The sequence below is a fragment of the Aedes aegypti genome, chromosome 1 (genome assembly GCF_002204515.2).
Source record: "Aedes aegypti strain LVP_AGWG chromosome 1, AaegL5.0 Primary Assembly, whole genome shotgun sequence".
NCBI classification, from domain to species: Eukaryota; Metazoa; Arthropoda; class Insecta; order Diptera; family Culicidae; genus Aedes; species Aedes aegypti.
The window spans coordinates 200,757,020-200,776,678 of record NC_035107.1 but is presented as its reverse complement, the minus strand read 5'-3'; the positions used below and the strand labels follow the sequence as shown (position 1 = coordinate 200,776,678).

The window sequence follows — 19,659 nt, the reverse complement described above, 5'->3', positions numbered from 1 at the left end:
AAGAGCCATCTATTGCCTTTTCAGTTTTGAAAATCGCCCTATTGCTTAATGCTAATGCAAATACCAATGCTAATCTCACGTACAGAAGACATTGCTTTCAATCCCATAACATCGTATATATTCACTTCCTCACACGAGGCTCCGTTTGGCACATGTGACTTGAGCCTCCATTAAGTGCCTCAACATAGTCTTGATGATATACATCCTTTATATTCGGCACAATCTATCTATAAGAGACGAATAGAGACATAGTAGTCGGGTTCAGAATGGGTACCACTTTTAGCATGCATTTGGTCCCTTGGTACTGCAAAAGGTACCCAAGTTTGACATCGTGTGTCACGGCATTCTAGATTTTGCTCTATTACCATATGTATCATAAAATTTTGTGCCACTGCAAGGAAAATGGAGGTCTTTATTTAGTCTTTGGAAGTACGCTCAGCAAATAATTGGTAACTACTATCAGTTGGATTGTTATGCGTAGAAATTGACCAGAAATCCTGTGTTTCTATGCATACTACTCCCACTTTCATCTTAAAAAAAAATTACTTTATTATGGAAAATACAAATTCTTTATTCTTATGAACCTTCATACCAAAGACAAAATAAAGGCCTCCATGTCCCTTGCAGTTTTCCAAAATTTTATGGCTCATGACTTGGTTACCTTTTGCAGTACCGAGGGACCAAATGCAGTACTAGAAGTGGAACCCAATCTCGAGTGGAACCCAAACTCAAGTGACATATCAAAGCAATATTTCGAAGATTTCCGCAACAAATCACCAAGGATTACTGAAGGTACTGCATTACCGAAGTATTTCTAAGTTTATCAAAGATATTCATTAAATTGATCAATTTATAATATATAAAAGCTTTGAACGTCACTTTTTCTCAACATCGATCCAATATCCTACATCAATAGCGAAATACTGTTTTCGAACAAATAACGAAACGGAACAAAATCAATCAGCGATCAGATTTCGTCCAAGTTTAGAAGCGTGATAAGCGTCGTCAACAGTGAAACTTTGGTCTTTATTTGATTTTCAACTTTTCCAACAGCACCACATGTTGATCCGCTGCACCGCACTTTTCTGTAGGATCTTCCTTTTTTATTGGATTGTGCATAAATACCACCCAACAAGATTCGCGTTGCCCGATACGAGGAAATCAAATTGGCAACCAAGTTAGCAAGCATTTAAAGAAGGGAAAAAATCCTCTCTTCGTGACTGATCGGTAAATCGACGAAAAAAGCAATGAATAATTGAAAACAAGCAATAGTATATAGATTGAAATAAAGCTGTTCAATAAAGCGATTAATGAGCGATAGCACACAAATGTTTTATATATTCTAACAATAGCCAAAACAATTTCAATGAAAAGGTGAAACTACTTAAAAACTGAAAATTTACCAAATTTAAACAGTAAGTAAAATAATATGTTTGCCACAAAAGTTCAATCCAACGGACGCAGTGGTTTGAGGTAATGTAAATGATTTCTAGAGCTTTGCTTATTCTCATTTTTTCTAGGAGAAGGTTCATTCATAAAATGCGTATTTTCGATTTTCAATTGTTTTTTTTTTTATATTTTTTTTTCTAAGAATAATATATTGTTGAATTGGTAGTTTTCAGATAAACTTTTGTTAGTTATCCTTTACCTAAGAAATGATAATATTTTTCCCGAAATCAAATACCTACCTCATTCTCATTCGGAATTCTTTTGCCTTCTTATCGTTTCAGGAAAATTGAAAGCAAATGGACGGGAAACATGTGCTTTTGACGTGCTCCGAGACCAACCAGCTGTGAATATTGAAAGGCATCTCTGTGCGGATGAAAGCGCGACAAGCCGTCGGTAACTTTATCCACCAGCTAATGTGCGTCAGTTTTCAGAAGAGCACACGCAACCCAGGGTCAGTGATTGAGATAGGGAGAAAGACGATGTTTAATGAGTGCTAATCGTTTGGGTGGTGACGCGCATGATAACCAGAAGAAACCCGATCATCATCCGTTGATGATTGAAGCTCAAAGAAAGCGGATGAAAAATTGTGTCCTAGTGAAGAAAAGCACTCTATGAATGTGTCATTAAGGTATTTGTTCTTCAAACAAACGGGTCTCTAACCCGTAATACCCAGGATGATCTCCCTTTTTTTAAATGCTATGACTTTATGACTTCTTAATATTTCTAAGTTAATAGGTATGTGTATCGCAATTCTATTCCCCATTTTTCAAGCAGACAATTATACGTGGCTTTGTTTTACTGTTAATTGTTTAGCACAACTAATCCCCTTTATTTTAAAGAAAATAACATACCTGTAAAGTATTAGAAAATTAACGAGTTTCTGCATTTTAGCAAAAGAAGATCATCCTGTGTATATACGGATTAAACAAGTGGTTCATTAATAAAGATTATATCAAATTCAGGAAAATTGTCAGTTCAAGCATGTGATACTTTAAGCAGGAATGTACATATGTGCCACGTTTTCACTGAGCAGCAATCAAGTGTAATGTTCCCTATAAACAGCGAAACATATGTGTAAAAAGCAAAAGAAGATCGTGGTAATAATAATTTATCAAAGTGCTCCTCAAAGTGTTCACTCGAAGCGAGTCAGTGCGTGCAGCATTTTCCGATTCCGTGTTCAATGCCCTACTAGAGGGCTATATTGGTTTCGCTAGGGCAACTGGCACTGGTGGCAGTATTAGCCGTCGAGATTGCTCAGGTCGTTGTTGGTGATGACACAGTGGTCTCGGTCGCCGCTTCCACCCACGCAGTCCTGTTTCCGGGTGTCCTGGCGAACGCAACAACAGCAGCAAAAACGACGACCGCAAGAGTTTTAGACGCACTCAGCGAAACCGTAGGGAAGCTCTTCGTAGCATTTGCTGCCAACAGTTCCTCCGAAGCCGACGCCGTCCAGCTGGGCTACAACGGAAGCTCGACGTTTGATAACGGTGCTGGTGGGGGTGGTGGTGGTGGCAGTAGCACATTCAGTCGATTGGTCCTGAATGCTACCGGTCAGGTGTTTGAAAATGAGTTCATCAACGGCAGTGGCAGTATTAGTGGCAGCACCCACGCCGGAACCAGCATCAACAGTAGCTACAACGAGTCCTACAGCGAAATGCCACAGATCCCGGAGTATATACGGGCGACATCGATGGTGTTCTGCATCATCATCATGTGCCTGGGTGTCATCGGAAATATTATGGTATGTATGTATATAGGTATAAGCTAATAATTGAACTCTCAAAATTTCAACGTCTGATTTGTTCACCGAAATAATGCTTAGAACCACAAATTTTCATTGAAACCAGACCGCCGTCGGCGCATATAGTTAGAATTTGAAATTTCGTCGCTGTTCGAGAGTATTTTCTTAAACTAGAGCAGGCGACTAAAACTAGAGAAAACTCAAATTGGTGGATCCCTAGTACAGTCACCCCACAGTTATGGATAGCACACAGATTTGGATCAGAGTTTGATTATAACGGGAATATCTCATCACTCGTGGGTTCGAATCCCACTGGTCGAGGATCTTTTCGTAAAGGAAATTTTCTCGATTCCCAGGGCATAGAAGTATCTTCGTACCTGCCACACGATATACACATGCAAAAATGGTCAATCGGCAAAGAAAGCTCTCAGTTAATAACTGTGGAAGTGCTCATAAGAACACTAATCTGAGAAGCAGGCTTTGTCCCAGTTGGGACGTAGCGCCAGAAAGAAGAAGAAGAAGATCTCATCATATAGAGTTGCAATTACGCAGAACACATTTTTCCTTCGTGAACCATAAATTGTAAGGCATCGTAATCAATTATTTAATGCTTAAGCATATTTTTACCGTCCGTAGGAAATAAAATGTCAACTGTGTTACCATAAGCGTTGATTTATAACTGTGGGCAGGCATTGCAGGATTCGCTCTCATTTGAGTATGAAGCACGATCGAAGCGAGCAAAGAAAAACATCCCATCTGTTGCGGTCCACGATCTTCAATGTATCGCAAGCTGTAGCAAGTCTGATAAATGGAAGCAGCAAACAAAAGCCCCAAAGAGAGAGCGACGATAAAATCGAGAGGGATTCGCGATAAGGGCCTATCTGACAAATCAATAACAATGAAAAAATAACCAATGAAAATTTCATGTGCAATTTTTAATCCCAATTGGAGAAAATATACTCCAACTTTAACTATTTCACTTTAATACACATTTCATAAACCTAGTTTCAAAATCCCCATCAATACCACACACATCTCCTTCAATTTTCCTAGCTAGTTCGTAATAAACAAATATTATAAGGTTTCGCCTTAAACGCACTCAAGAATGCCAGTATCGCCCAATGTTATGAGCCTGTAATCGATATTATTTTCAGTGTCGCCTATTACTTTTGCGCCGTGTTCACATTCTGGTTTCAATTAAGCCCGCCATGTATTCCTTGTTTATTTTTTGTTTGCAGTGTCGCCGTTTACTCTCGCCGCGTTTTGATTTCGATTTCAGATGCGCCCATCAATTTAATAAACAAAAACACAGGCGTAATCAATACAGTGTGTGTATACAAATTTCCGTATTTTGATTAGTTAAATTATCGAAAGGGGAAAAGTTCAAGTGCAGTGAATAAACAATCAAGCAACAATTTCACCACAATAGTTTCTTAAATTGTGTACACTTTGTCAGTTTCGCCTGATTCGCGAATTTTCCTAGAAATCCATTTTTCTCGCTTGTTTACCGTTGGGGATAGGTGTTTTTCTTTACTGGCACGATAAACAATCCACGAACTTTCAATAGCAATAGTGTCGCCCAGGTTTGGAGCATATTTAGAGGGGTTTTATCAGGCATTACTATCCCCCCAATCTGATAAAAGCTGTAGCAGTATACGATAAACAGTCTCTCATAATGTGCAGCATATTATGATGGTTACAGAGAGCGATACGTGAGACATTCTCTCAATTTTCTAAGGATTCAATCCCTGACATACGCGCTAAGCCAGCTCTACGCAGCGCATGTGTTAAAACTACACAGAATGAGGCAACCAATGCAGAACTGGCTGACTGAGTGAAAATTCTGTGTAGATCGCAATCATTCTGTGAGTAGCCGACGTGTTGGCCTCCGGCTGTGCGGGGATCGATGGAAACCGAGCTGTCAATCATCTCCCGCGCGGCAGCAAACAGTTGGCCGTTGGTAAGATGGGGAGTTTTCCGGGATTTTTTTTGCGAAAAGCCGGAAGATAGTCGCAAATGCGGAAGTTTTTTTTCCCAATTTGCCTCCGCTTCGACTATTCGAATGAAAAAATCTCTGAAAACTTTAATATTTGAATGTTTTTTCAATGTTTTCAGAAGCAAAACAAAAATGGAAGCGAATTCCGCATTCCAAGCGTTCCTCCTCTGTGCGCATTTCACTCATACGGTTTGTTTACCACCGTTTGCACAAAACTGTGTACAGCCCCCTTTGCACAGAATCTGTGCTGCATGAAGAGAGGCCGATTTTGTGTACTCGGCACTCATTTTTGAGCGTAGCAAGTTTAGCGTGTAGGGGGATTAGGGGCATAATGAACATACGGGCGAAATGGACACCCTCTCAATATCTGATAATACGCATATTTCATCAAAAGTCCATTCACTGCATGAAATCTGTAATGCATTTGAAATGTTTGACGGTATAAAAGTTTATTTTTTGCTTCAATTGTTCTTCAAAATTTTTCTCAGTTTCAAATTGGCATATAAGCAAGACCGTGGAAGAATCTAATTTTTGAGCAAAGTAACAAACCCAGAAAGGTTCTTTTTAGCTACTATGATTAAGGGAGAGCCCTTTTGCATATCGGAATGATTGACAGTCATTGAACATATTGGAATAACTAAATTTCATGCAGGTGTTCATTTCGCCCCGATACCTTTTAACCAGCCTTGTTTTCGACCCAATTTTCTATCTCGCTTTTCTGACATATGATATGATTTTTATCACTATGAATGAATGTGGCACGTCGTACAAACATCAAACTTGAAAACTAGCCGGGGGTAAATTAAAAACATTGCCATTTAAGGGTCTTAAAACGAACATTTGCTTAACGTGTCCATTATGCCCCTAATTCCCCTACCACCGTTATGAATCAACGATGAGACGATCTCGAAACAAACGAAATGTATGCTTTCACTAACACACCAATCGTTTACCTCGTAGAAAAAATGCTGTTATAGTGTTTTGATCCATAATATGAGTCGATTTGATCCATATTAAGGATCCTCCTCAAACACTGATCCACGTCTGAGGGGTGGACATCGTTCATAATTTCGATCGAAATCGAAACTTTTTGGTGAATAACCGCGAGCTTTGAGATGTAATCTCTAATAGGGTAGAAGCACCGGTTTTAGCCATACGTCAGTTGTAGCCATAGAGGATTATACACCGTTTTACAAAGCCAATCAGCATGAAACCTTTTGTGTTCAGTACAGTCACCCCACAGTTATGGATAGCACACAGATATGGATCAAAGTTGGATTAAAATGGGAATATCATCATCAAATGGAATTATAATTATGTAGAAAACATTTTCTATATGTGAACCATAAATCTGTACAGCATCGCAATCAATTATAATATGCTTATGCATAGTTTTGCCGTGCGTAGGAAATAAAATGTCAACCGTATTCCCAGAAGTGTTGATTCACAACTGTGGGGCAATGAAAACCATACCACAGTTATGAATCAATGATAAGATGATTCCGAAACAAACGCCAAAACGTATGCTTTCACTAGCACACCATTCGTTTGCCACGCAGATAAATTGCTGTTATAGTGTTTTGATCCATAATATGAGTCGATTTGATCCATAATAAGGATCCTCTTCATCCACTGATCCACATCTGTGGATCATCAAATCGACACTTTTTCGTAAACAATCGGGTATTTTGAGGTGAATTCTCAAAAACAAATATATGTTGCAGTGATAAGTAGGTAATTTTGTTTTGTACAGCGTCAGAATGTTTTTTAATCCTATTTTGTTCAGAAAAATGACCCTTAGCTGATCCATAACTGTGGGGTGACTGTAGATCACATTCACATGATGCAGCTACATTCATTTATTCGTCCAAATTGATTCAAAACAAAAGAAAAACAATTCATTTTCCTTATAATTTTAACTCCCATACACCAAAATTGGCCAGAGCACTCATAATTTGGCCACTCTCATGAGAAATCAATGCGATTGGCCAATTTAGAAACCGAAGTTAAATCTCTGGCCGAAACTGGTTTTCACGTGATATACATAAATTGATATAGAAGGGACCATCGAGTTAAATGGTAGTGTGTGACATAGTTTGAAGGACGGTACTTAGTCAAACTGGACCAAGTGTTTATTAGTGGTTTCAAGAAAACGCGTTCCAAACATTTGAATTAAAATCAGTGTCGTAAAAATTCAGCCGAATGATACCCGATCAGTGCGAAAACGAACAAAAACAAACTCCGCTAGCAAAAAGCCAATCTGACTTCGAGTGCGAATGCGACGAGAAAGAGAGTGGGTGCAACACACGCACACATTCAGTTTCACCCACTGTTGGTGTCATTTCAAAATTCAGTTTCACCTAGAGGCACTGAAATTGAAAATTGAATATAAAAAATTACAAATGAATTTTATATTACTGGTGTAAGAAAACGGCAATGTGATGCCTCCAGTTGATGAATCATGATTGTCTTTTAATAAAAAAATACAACTTTTGCAATTTGCGGATGTTTTGTGGGGTATTCTGACGGAAATGATTTTTTTCACTAGTGAAATTGAATTTGAATGTCAGTAGTGGATGAGAATTAGTGTAGCAAAAGTAATTGAAAAACTGAATGCACGTTCTACCAGATTCGTGCATGTATTGTCAAACAAACATTCACACAAAGAAGAATTCAACGATGACGGAGCCTACTGAGGATCGGCGTTGTTGACTGTATATTGAAATATGCAGACACTGATTAAAATAATATGTTCATTATTTCATTTAATATTGGTACTTGTCTATTTGACGAAATATCTGTATCAAAACAACATCGGAAATAATCGAACTCGATGGAGCCGTTGACTTATCTTTACAAGGCTAAAATATCATCTAGTCCAGTCTGTCTGAACACCGTCCAAGGACCAGGTTTTTCAGCATGTGTACAAATTAAATACTTGGCGTGTGAATCCTTGAAGTTTTCAATCGTATGTTCTTTCTTAGAGTCAAGTGATGGATTATCGTTTTGACTGAAACAGATCTGGCGGCCATCTTGGTATCTTAGTATTCAGCATGATGAATTTTGAGGTGTCGGAACAACAATCAGGTTCTTTCATCTTAATCTGTTTCAGGCTTAATTCTCAGCAGTTTAATTTTGCTCTTTTTCATATGTATACCGGGTTGCAGGTATGATTTTACATAATGCCACTGAGAAAAGTAAATATTCAACTTATTATTTATTTATTCATTTGGCTTTACATAAATTAGCTTGATAAAACCTCACCAACAATATTTCGCCAATTCACTCGGTTCATGGCTGCTTCTCTCCATCCTCGACTACGGCCCACGCTCTCCAGATCTTGCTGCACCTGGTCAATCCACCTAGCTTGCTGCGCCCCACGCCGTCTTGTTCTGACCGGATTCGTAGTGAACACCATCTTTACAGGGTTGTTGTCCGGCATTCTTGCAACATGCCCTGCCCAGCGTATCCTTCCAGCTTTAGCCACCTTCAGGATACTGGGTTCGCCGTAGAGTTGGGTGAGCTCGTGGTTCATTCTTCGTAGCCACACACCGTTATCCCGCACGCCGCAGAAGATCGTCCTAAGCACTCGGCGTTCGAAAACCCCAAGAGCGTGCAAGTCCTTCTCGAGCATAGTCCACGTCTCATGCCCGTAGAGGACTACCGGTCTCATGAGCGTTTGTACATCGTGCATTTGGTGCGGGGTGAATCTTTCTTGGCCGCAGTTTCTTCTGGAGCCCATAGTAGGCACGACTTCCGCTGATGATGCGCCTCCGTTAGAGATGGGCGACTCACTTGCCAATCATTCAGAAGAGTCGACTCTTTTAGAAGAGTGAACGAGTCACGGTTCTTTTTTAAGGAGCCACGATTCACTGAGTGAGCGATCATTACGAGTTACCTACACAAAAAAGCGAGCTGATTCAATTTGACAACTCACTTTGTCATAAATATTAATGTGAATGAACGAGAAACATTGAAAATCGCTTTACCTGCCAGAATTCCCATACAGTTACATTCCAAATAATACGACTGGAGTACGAAAGATGCGAAACGAAAGAGATTGACATGAATGGACTATGCGGAATAAAAAAACGGTGAGCTGAATTCACTCGGTCCAAAATTTTTGAAACTTAAGTGAGGCCCACTTAAACACGTAGGGAGCATTCAGAAGCGGGTCCCGCTCAAGTTCCAAAATTCTTGGACCGAGTGAATCTAGTTCAAAAGTGGAATGGACCAGTGCACGAGTTCACTATCTGACGTTTGAGCGGAGCCATGTTATTTATGTGACCATGGCAACGAGTGAATTCGGCACCGCTCAAACGTCAAATTCGTGAACTCGTGCACTGGTCCATGGACCGATGCACGAGTTCACGAATTTGACGTTTGAGCGGTGCAAAATTCACTCGAAAAATAGTGAACCCGTGCATAGGTCCATAGTGAAGAAACTATAAGCAAAGAAGCGAAATGTTCCAATTGGAATTCCAAGTTTACTGTCAATGTCATTCCAATCGAGCAAGAGACTTGTCTAACACTTTTTCACACAAGCTGAAAACGGCTCACACAAAAATGTTACCGCCCACGAAAATTTTGCTTCTTCTGAAGTAGCATATTTTCTGAATACTTGAGTGTCGGTTGCAATTTTCATGCTTTGCATAAAGAATGCTCTACTCATTACATTGGTTTTCCACACATTCAGTCAATTTTTCATTCGTTATCCAAACCTGTGAAAACTCAACACATAAAACTTGTGACTCACTTTTAGCGTGGGATTCAACATTGGCAGTGCTGCGTAATAGATTTGGCATAGTTGCTAGCTGATTTATTTTGAATATGATCATATTTCGTCTCTTTATAATTTAGACTCTTTAGTCCATAGTCAATCGAACTGTGTCACTGTGGTGGTGAAAAACGAATACAAGATGTCAAAAACCCACACACGATCGTTATTCCATTTGCGCTCCGGGTAGTTTTGTTTTGTTTACTCACGGAATCGTTTGTGAAAAAAACATAAGAAAGTAGAGTTGGCTGAGGAAATCCGGACACAAGTTTCATCACCATCACCTCCATAACTAATTGGGTCCTAAAATTTTTAATGAAATCTTGTTTTTATTCAATAACACGAAAGAGCATCTTACTGCAACCACTTAAGCAATTTTTCCCGCTCAAATAACGGCTATACCATGTTTAAACTTTAATTTAAAAATTGGGTCCATAAATGAACCTTGACACATAAGATCATGTTTGACGTTCGCTTAGTCGACAAAAACACCACAGGGGTTTTAGTTTTAACACTGGGGTTGTTTCTATCTGACATTTCGGAAGGGACAAGGAAAACAAAATACACCCAAAATTTGAGTTTGAGCCAAGGGGTGTGACAAAATCTAAAAAAAATGTTTTTTGGACGCAAACCAACGGAAAACATTAGAAAATTGAGTAAACATGGGTTATTGGCCTAAACTTTAGCGTTAGGCACTAAAATTGAGACAGGGCTTTAGGACCCTATTGTTTAGGTAAGTTTTGAAAGGAGTGACTTGATTGATAGATTTGACCTCTTTTCCCTTAGTTTGCAGCAAATCAAACGATGTCGTTCAACGAGTGCCCCAGCTTAATTTGGTATCATTTTCGGAAAACTGATGGAAATAAGGTTGTATGCTGGTATTGCCATAAACAAATAACAACATCCTCAGGATCCAACAGCAATTTGCGGCGTCATCTTAAGAGCAAACATCCGTTCATCAGCTTAGAACGTGAGCAGCAAGAGACAGTAGGATCTTCCGGCGTCAAAAATCAGAAGGTAATACAGCCGTTGAGAAAAAGCCATCCGCAGTAGCTACAAATGGGGAAATGTACCTGAATCTGGAACGGTAAAAACCCTTAAACCACCTGTGTCAGCATCGAAGCAGTCTCAAGATTTAATGATAAATTTTGTTGAAATTGTCAAGCCAATGTTTGCTTTGAAATCTCGACAAATCGATGAGCTGCTCAGAACAATTTGTAGCGGCTACGAATCGTTTTCCATGGTGAAAGACACGTAATGTAGGAAATTCGTAAGCATGTTGAACCCGTCTTATGCTCTTCCAAGTCGTAAGGCTTCGACTACAAGCCTGATGCCTACAGTCTATGATGGTTTGATGGCCAATGTAGAACATGATATGGCCAAAGCTGCTTCAGTCGCTCTGACATGTGACGGCTGGACAAGCGTGAATAACACTAGCTTCTATGCCCTCACAGCACACTTCTTCGATAAAAACATGAAGCTTAAGGCGAAGATAAATCGAAGCCAAACCTAAAACTTTCAAGAGCACAAATCTGCACACTTAAAATAAATCGCAGTATCCTGTGAAATAAGTCACCGAAATTGAACTGTAAACAATAAAAATACAGATGTTCCTGTGAAATCTACTATTCTACCGACAAAATCCGTGAAATCATCTATTTTACCGGAGAAAATCGGTGAAATCTACTATTTTACCGGAAAAAATCCGTGAAACAAACCATTTTACTGTAACCTTGTGAAATACTAACGAACAGTTCGGTAAAATCATTATTTTCACCGAACTTCTGTGAAATCGTGTGACAGCCGCTCTGGCAGGCATGAGCTTCCTTTTGTTTCAGTTTTTGCACACCACTTACAAGCAGTGTAAGCTGGCTTAGTGATAGCAAGCCTGCTTCCTGATCGGCAGGTCGGGAGTTCGATTCCCGGTCAAACCATTTTCTTGTTTTTCTGTATGATTTTGTTCAACGATTTTACAGATTGTTCGGTGATTTTTCACCGAACCTTCAGCTGTTGAGATTACGGTGAAATTTCACCGTAATCCGTAATTTTTTTAAGTGTGTGGAGAACTGAATACCCGTTTAAGCTGAAAACTTAATCGATTGGTCACCAGCAGCTAGTGACCAATCGATTAAGTTTTCAGCCTAAACGGATGTTTGGTTCTCCAGATTTGTGCTCTTGAAAATTTTAGGTACGCCTTCGATTCATCCTCACCTTAAGTCAAGGCTGTTGGAGTGCTCCGAATTTTCTGAACGTCACACTGCCGGTAACATTAGACTATAGGTGACCGATTTTTTTTTTTTTTTTTTTTACTCAGTTGACTGTAGCTTCTTTACCGATACAGATCTATTTTCAACTTATCTATATTTACATCTACTTTCACTCTCTCCTACTCTTTTACTCTCACACCGAGCAGGTAGGAGAGAGCTCTGCTGTGAGTGAGGCTAGCTGCCTGCGAAGAGGGTCAGTTTGTCTCAGTTACCATCTGATACTGACAGAGGATGGATGTGCACAACAAAGCACTGTCCTCCGTGAGGCGTCTTCTGGTGGCTGGACGGCTTTTTTGTGGAGGGGCTGGGAATCAAACCCATGACCTTCCGCTTATGAAGCGAAAGCGTAACCTCAAGGCTAAACCGAAGTGTTGAAGCGATTTAAAATCGACATGAAAATAGTTGGGGCCCAGACAGCCGTAGTGGTAAACGCGCAGCTATTCAGCAAGACCAAGCTGAGGGTCATGGGTTCGAATCCGACCGGTCGAGGATCTTTTCGGGTTGGAAATTTTCTCGACTTCCCAGGGCATAGAGTTTCTTCGTACATGCCACACGAAATACGCATGCAAAAATGGTCATTGGCATAGTAAGCTAAAAAATAAATAAATAAATAAGTGCTCATAAGAACATTACGCTGAGAAGCAGGCTTTGTCCCAGTGGGGACGTAACGCCAGAAAGAAGAAAATGAAAAGAGTTGCGCTAGTGACCGCTAGTGACAACGCTGCAAACATGAAATCTGCTGCTTCGTAGCTGAAACTTAGTCATTTATCTTGTTATGCACATACATTGAATCTGATCGTTCAATCAGCCATCAAATCGTCTATTAAAAATGCAGTCGATAAATCAAAACCGATTGTTCAGTTTTTTAACAAAAGCACCCACGCTTTAGATAAGCTAAGTGAAATGCAGATTTCATTGAACATGCCTCATTTAAAGGTGAAAAAAGACTGTTAAACTAGGTGGAACTCAACGTTGGACATGTTGAACCGACTGCTATCCAATAAACAGGCCATACTCTAGCGCTTTTGGTTTCAAACCTCAACTTAGATACGCATGAGTTGGTGATTATTGAGCATGCTACTAAGATTCTCAAGCTTTTCGATGATGTAACAGTTGAAATTTCCGCAGAAAACAACGTTTCCTTGCCGAAAACAACTGTTCTATTCAACATCTTGGTTTAGCTTGTGTGTCAATCATCAAGTGGAGAAACGAATCTTCCTCCTATGATAAAAAAAAGCTAACACAACTGTTGCTAGAAGGACTTCAAAATCGATTTTCGGGCAGAGTAGAAAATGAGCTGATTTCACAGGTCATTTTATTGGACCCTAGCAGGGGCGACTCATAACCTCACTTTTTACCTGTTCTACTATACTAAAAATTGATACTTCGTCAGATTTACAATCAGATGCAACAATTAAATGACTGAAATCAATTATTTTATCTATCCTCTACCTCATAGATGCATATTTCTTGTGAATATTCATGAATTTCTTAACGTAGAACAGGTAGATTTGAGGCTAGGGAATCGCCACTGGACCCTAGATTCAAAAAACAAGGATTTAGCGAAGACCAGCACTATCATACTGCATACCAGTCACTGTTACAAGAAATGGAGTCCATCAAAACTGAAACTCCAGAAGAATCCCAGCCAATTCCATCGAAATCTTCTGAATCTAGTAGCATTTGGAAAGATTTTGATGGCACGACCTCTAAATTACAAGCTTCATCAAATCCAACTGTTGCAGCGAAAATTGAGATTGACAAATACATGTCCGAACCACTGCTTACGCGGACTTGTGATACAATCCTTTGGTGGAAGGATAGCAAATCGCTTTATCCTACTCTTTTTCAAATCATGACTAAACGCCTATGCATACCTTCGACATCCGTACCATGCGAACGTATCTTTTCAAAGACGGGACAAATCTTCACGCAGAGAAGAAGCCGACTCACATCTAAGAATATTGAAAAAATATGTTCATTAAGCATAACATGCAGTAAATCAGTTCTTGAAATGGAATTTCTAAAGAAATACACAGAACATGTATTGATGTTTGAAACATCCGAATAAAACTGTTGAATTAACTATAATTTCGTTTTATTTTTATGATCCCAATTTTTTTTCAACCTCCTGAAATGAGTCACTGAATCGATCAAAAGAGTCGATTCACTTTTGTTATTGTCACTGATGTTATTGTCGCTGATGTTATTGTCAGCCGTCAGCAAGGATTCAAGGTAGACGAACTACCTAGGCTACCTAGGTGAGCCCTGTCGCGCGCGGCCAAACCAGCTTGCATGTACTTTGTCTTGGTCGCATTCACCACCAGTCCAACTTTTGCTGCCTCGCGTTTCAGGCGGGTGTACAGGTCTGCCACCTTTTCAAATGTTCGGCCGACAATGGCCATATCATCCGCGAAGCAAACAAATTGACTGGATCTAGTAGAAATCGTACCCCGGCTGTTAAGCCCGGCTCTCCGCATAACACCTCCTAGCTCAATATTGAACAACAGGCACGAAAGTCCATCACCTTGTCGATTCTACCCCATTACCCCGAATCCTGTTGGGGCACGTCAGGAGTTAATCATCAATTATGACTTCCTTTTCCCGATCAGACTAGATAGCCGTGTAGTGTCGGTAGCGGTTGTTTCAATTGGCTAAGAATTAACACTACGGACTGCCTGTTCCGGTGGTAAAATCCCACCTAACAGGTGACCCCTAATTCATGCGGCTTTAAGCTTACTGTGCCTAATAATGAATGGTTAGGGGGGTCTAAATAAAACCTATCCGCAAACGGAGCCTGTGGAGTACCAGGGCGCCCTCTACAGTAGTCCTTCCTGTGCTACCCGGAGCAATGGTGCAGGTGACCTTGTGTTTCTCTGAGATAAACGGCTGCCCTTTTTCAGTCTCAAGCCTGAGTCTGAATAAGGGTGGGATTATTAATACGTTGTAATTTAGTTTAAACTTTTACCTTTATGGTTTTGCATTATGCGTATTACACAGTGAATTCTGTGCTTTTCGCCTTTGGCGACTTTTAAGAGATACCGATCTGGTTTTTTCGCTGCTGGTCTTTTTCGTTCTTAGATAGCGAAAATCTTAATCCTGCCTAGTTTGGGTAGTGGCTACGATTAGGATAGCTTTGTTAGACCAATCTTAAGCATAAAATATCAACAACGATCAATCTTTGTAGACTCATGCAAATGGTACAGTTCAAATGGCGCTAATTCAAAAACCTTACTTTTTTGAACTTTTATCTAGGTAACCTTGTGGACCCAGTTTTTGCTACTTTCAGAAACATGAAATGGCAAACTCGCGTGCCAGGCCTCGTGCATGCGTGCTCGTTAATGGTGCTGACGTTGCTACACTCATTTGTGAGTTAAGAACCAGAGATGTATGTGCTGTCACAATTGATATTTCTGTATGTGACCTCAATAGGAAATACGTCTTTCGTTTTGTGGTGTATTTACCACATGATGAACCATCTCCAATGGATGATTTCAATTGAGCTGTCGTTCACTGCCTATGAAAAGGCCTTCTGCTGATTGTGGGCAGTGATGCTGATGCTCATCACATCATCTGGAGCAGCTCAGATATCAATTTGCCTAAGAAGTTAGTTCCTATAGTAAGTAATCTTGGATTACTTATTATATGAAATCGCTCAACCTTCATGGTATCTGCAAGAGAAGAAGTATTAGTCATAATGCTCTGCTCGAACAGAGTCAGTCACGAGTTGACGAATTGGCATGTATCAGATGATGAATCATGATCTGATCACCGCTACATCTATATGAACATATGAATGTAAATTCGCAGACTATGCATTTTTCTATAATCCACAAACTGGGTAACATGTGACCATGTGACCAAATTCCATGGATTATTTTCGTCCATTGGAAATCCTAGTGATATGGATATTGCCATTTCCGGTGAATTGGGACACAATCGTCCTTGCTTCGAGTGATCTTACAATTGCTTATCACTTTGCTTATTGGAAATGTTCCTCACAACTCCCTTCACAGGACGACTGGACGTCTGGCTATTTATAATGGAATATGTCAAATAGTCAGGCTGCTTCTATAGCTCTTGCTTCGACAAACTCAGGGTCTAAGCTTGTTATCGCACGTCGAACTCAATTTGAGGAACTGAATTCAGTGAACTCTGTAAACCTTGTATGGGCCCTTGCTATTATTTCATGGCTGGGAATAAATCGGCTTATGAATTAGCTCGCAATGAAGCATTGCATGACTTAATTGGCCCTTAGACAGCTATTCCAATTTCGAAGCGCTGGGTGAAGCTTCAGAAATTCTTGGGCGGCAACTAAGCAGTAGTAATACTGGAATAATTTTGAGTCATGTCGTCAAACAAAATTGGACACTACTGAGCCATTCCAAAGGTGGCGAAGTATTTAAAAAATCTGTCAAAGCATAATTGCAGTCTCTTGGTTACAATCTTGACTGGCCACTGCCGACTCAACTATCACATGGCAAATATTCAGCGTGCTGATTCATTTGCGTGAGATAGTTGTGACTCCGATTATGGAACTTCGTATCACCTGATATGTAACTATCCAATTTTCGCGTAATTGCGATTCCAATTAGTTGGTAAACACTTATTAGGTAAAACTGATTTCAGAAGCCAGAATCTTCAGGACATTCTGTTATTCTTAACCCGCTGTGGTAATGAGCTATAGGCTCTCTTTACGCTCATGCGTTTTGCAGTGCCTTTTTCAGGGCGCTGTTCGAACCCATTGTGGTATGGAGCTACATGCTCTCAATTCGCTTATGCGATTTTCCCTCTTCAAAGGACCCCACTCTTATTTCCTCCCATCTTTCCCTTCCCTTTCCTCTCCCATCGGGTAGATGATGAAATAGGCTCAAATATGGCGATGGCACTAATCTCCCAAATGGCGGGGAACGTGCCTCTTGATCCGGCCTTCTGATACCTGGCTGCTCAGTAAACACAAACTCGTATACGATAGCGCATAAGAGTACAAATGTGGAGGCGATATACGTACATGCGCCATAAGGCTGCATGCAAGATGTACGTATGCCTCCACATTTGTACTCTTATATCCCATCATATACGATCGTGTGATCGTGTGATGCCATCACCCCAAATTCTATCACCCCGAATGCTATTCGATGGGTCGTTCGGGGTTTTGGAATTCGGGGTAATGGCGTTCGGGTTGAAGGCATTCGGAGAAATGGCATTCGGGGTAATGAGGTAGAATCCACCTTGTCGTAGTCCCCGGTGGGATCGACACACGCCTGAAACCTTCACACAATTTTGCGCACCTTCCATCGTCGCTGTTATCAATCTCGTGAGCTTCCCGGGAAAGCTGTTTTCGTCCATGATTTTCCATAGCTCTACGCGGTCGAAATCGTTGAAATCGATGAAAAGGTGTTGCGTTGGGACCTGGTATTCACGACATTTTTGGAGGATTTGCCGTACACTAAAGATCTGGTCCGTTGTCGATCGGCCGTCAACGAAACCGGCTTGATAACTTCCCACGAACTCGTTTACTACAGGTGACAGACGACGAAAGATGATCTGGGATAACTGGGATAACTAACTTGTCGCCTTTCTTGTAGATGGGGCATATTACCCCTTCCTTCCACTCCTCCGGTAGCTGTTCTGTTTCCCAGATTGTGCCTATCCGGTGCCGATAAATGTGCCGGATTGTGCCGGTGCAGATAAATGGCCAGCCTCCCCGGGCCCATCGTTATGAGTTTAGCTCCGATACCATCCTTGCCTGCAGCTTTATTGTTCTTAAGCTGGTGAATGGCATCCTTAACTTTCCTCAAAGTGGGGGCTGGTTGGTTTCCACTGCTCGCAGTACTGACGAAGGCATTTGCTCCGTTGACCCGTCCTTCATTGCCTGTGCTCTCAGCGCCATTCAGGTGTTCGTCGAAGTGCTGCTTCCACCTTTCGTTCACCTTTAGCTCGTCCGTCAAAATGCTTCCATCCTTATCCCTGCACATCTCGGCTCGCGGCAAGAAGCCGTTACGGGATGCGTTGAGCTTCTGATAGAACTTACGCGTTTCTTGAAACCGGCACAGCTGTCCCATCTCCTCGCACTCCATCTCTTCCAGGTGGCGTTTTTTCTCCCGAAAAAGGCGGGTCTGCTGTTGCCGTTTCCGTTTATAGCGTTCCACGTTCTGCCGGGTACCTTGTTGCAGCATGACCGCCCACGCTGCATTCTTCTCCTCCAAAATCTGCCTACATTCTTCTTCGAACCAATCGTTTCGTCGACTCCGTCCCACGTACTCGACGTTGCTCTCAGCTGCATCGTTGATGGCTGCTTTCACTGTTCTACAGCAGCCCTCAGGAGGGGCTTCATCCAGCTCACCCTCGTCCGGTAATGCAGCCTCGAGGTGCTGCGCGTATACAGCTGCGACTCACGGTTGCTTAAGCCGCTCTAGGTCATGACGGGGTGGCCGTCGGTACCATACGTTGTTAACGACGGAGAGTTTTGGGCGCAGTAGATAATAAATAGATTCAAAAGTGCACTAGAGCCGACAATAATCTCACTAAAAAAATATCGAATTTTACATTTAAAAACCTCAAAATGTCCCTATGTTCTTCACAAAAAGCAAGAAATAATTATAAATTTTCCACAAAAAAAGCCAAAATTTGCAATAAATAAATAATAATTCGCCCACAATAAATCAAAAATTTCCATTCCAAAAATCAAAAAGAGCAATAGCAGTAAATGCAAAGTTGCAATAAACAAACCCAACTGAGCAATTCAAAATGACAATCAATACATGAAAATGTTTTAGAAAATTCCAATATTTAAGTAAGGTACAGTGGGGGAAGTGTATCAGTGGGGTAAGTGGATCATTTGTCCATATTGAGCATAAATACTTGAATATGTTGAATGTTTTTGCACCATTTCATCGTTTTAGGTTATGTTCTTACGTCCACACTGATACTAATGCCAAACTGGTACTACACGTACACTAACACAAGCAAACTTGTTGGCTGCAAAAATCAATTGATTTCAAAATTGTTTTCCGTCAATCAAAAATCCATTGTATCTCTGCCTTAAATCAAATTCTACTAGTTTTTTCAACGCATGGTGTCATTTCAGTTCTTATTGAATGAATCACAATGAAAAATATGTGATATTTATAAATAAATACAGATATATTGGACATGATACACTTACCCCCACTTTTTAATGGGGTGGGGTAAGTGGATCAAGTATTATTATAATTTATTGGCAGACTGCTTACGATAATTTGAATAAGTTTGAATACTCGCAAATATTTTTTTGTTTTATCTTTTTCTCATTACTAGCTTGAATTTGTCTAATTGACTATAGAAAATTTGAATTATTACACCTAAAATTTATGTTAATATTTCTGGTGCAAGAAAATATAAGAGAATGAATATTGCAAAATTCAAACAAAACTTTTCGTGGTTTATC

General features: G+C 40.5%; 1 protein-coding gene across 2 annotated transcripts in view; it reads left to right on the top strand.

Moving 5' to 3' along the window:
- The window catches only part of LOC5567066 (gastrin-releasing peptide receptor), a 416,782-nt gene that overhangs the window by 115,846 nt on the left and 281,277 nt on the right, over window positions 1–19,659 (top strand). For both annotated transcript variants that reach the window (XM_021857139.1, XM_021857134.1), the window contains 2 exons: window positions 1,731–2,077; window positions 2,412–3,190. In XM_021857139.1, the coding sequence (XP_021712831.1) occupies window positions 3,104–3,190 (87 nt within the window). In that variant the 5' untranslated portion in view covers window positions 1,731–2,077; window positions 2,412–3,103. The remainder of the gene's footprint in view (window positions 1–1,730; window positions 2,078–2,411; window positions 3,191–19,659) is intronic.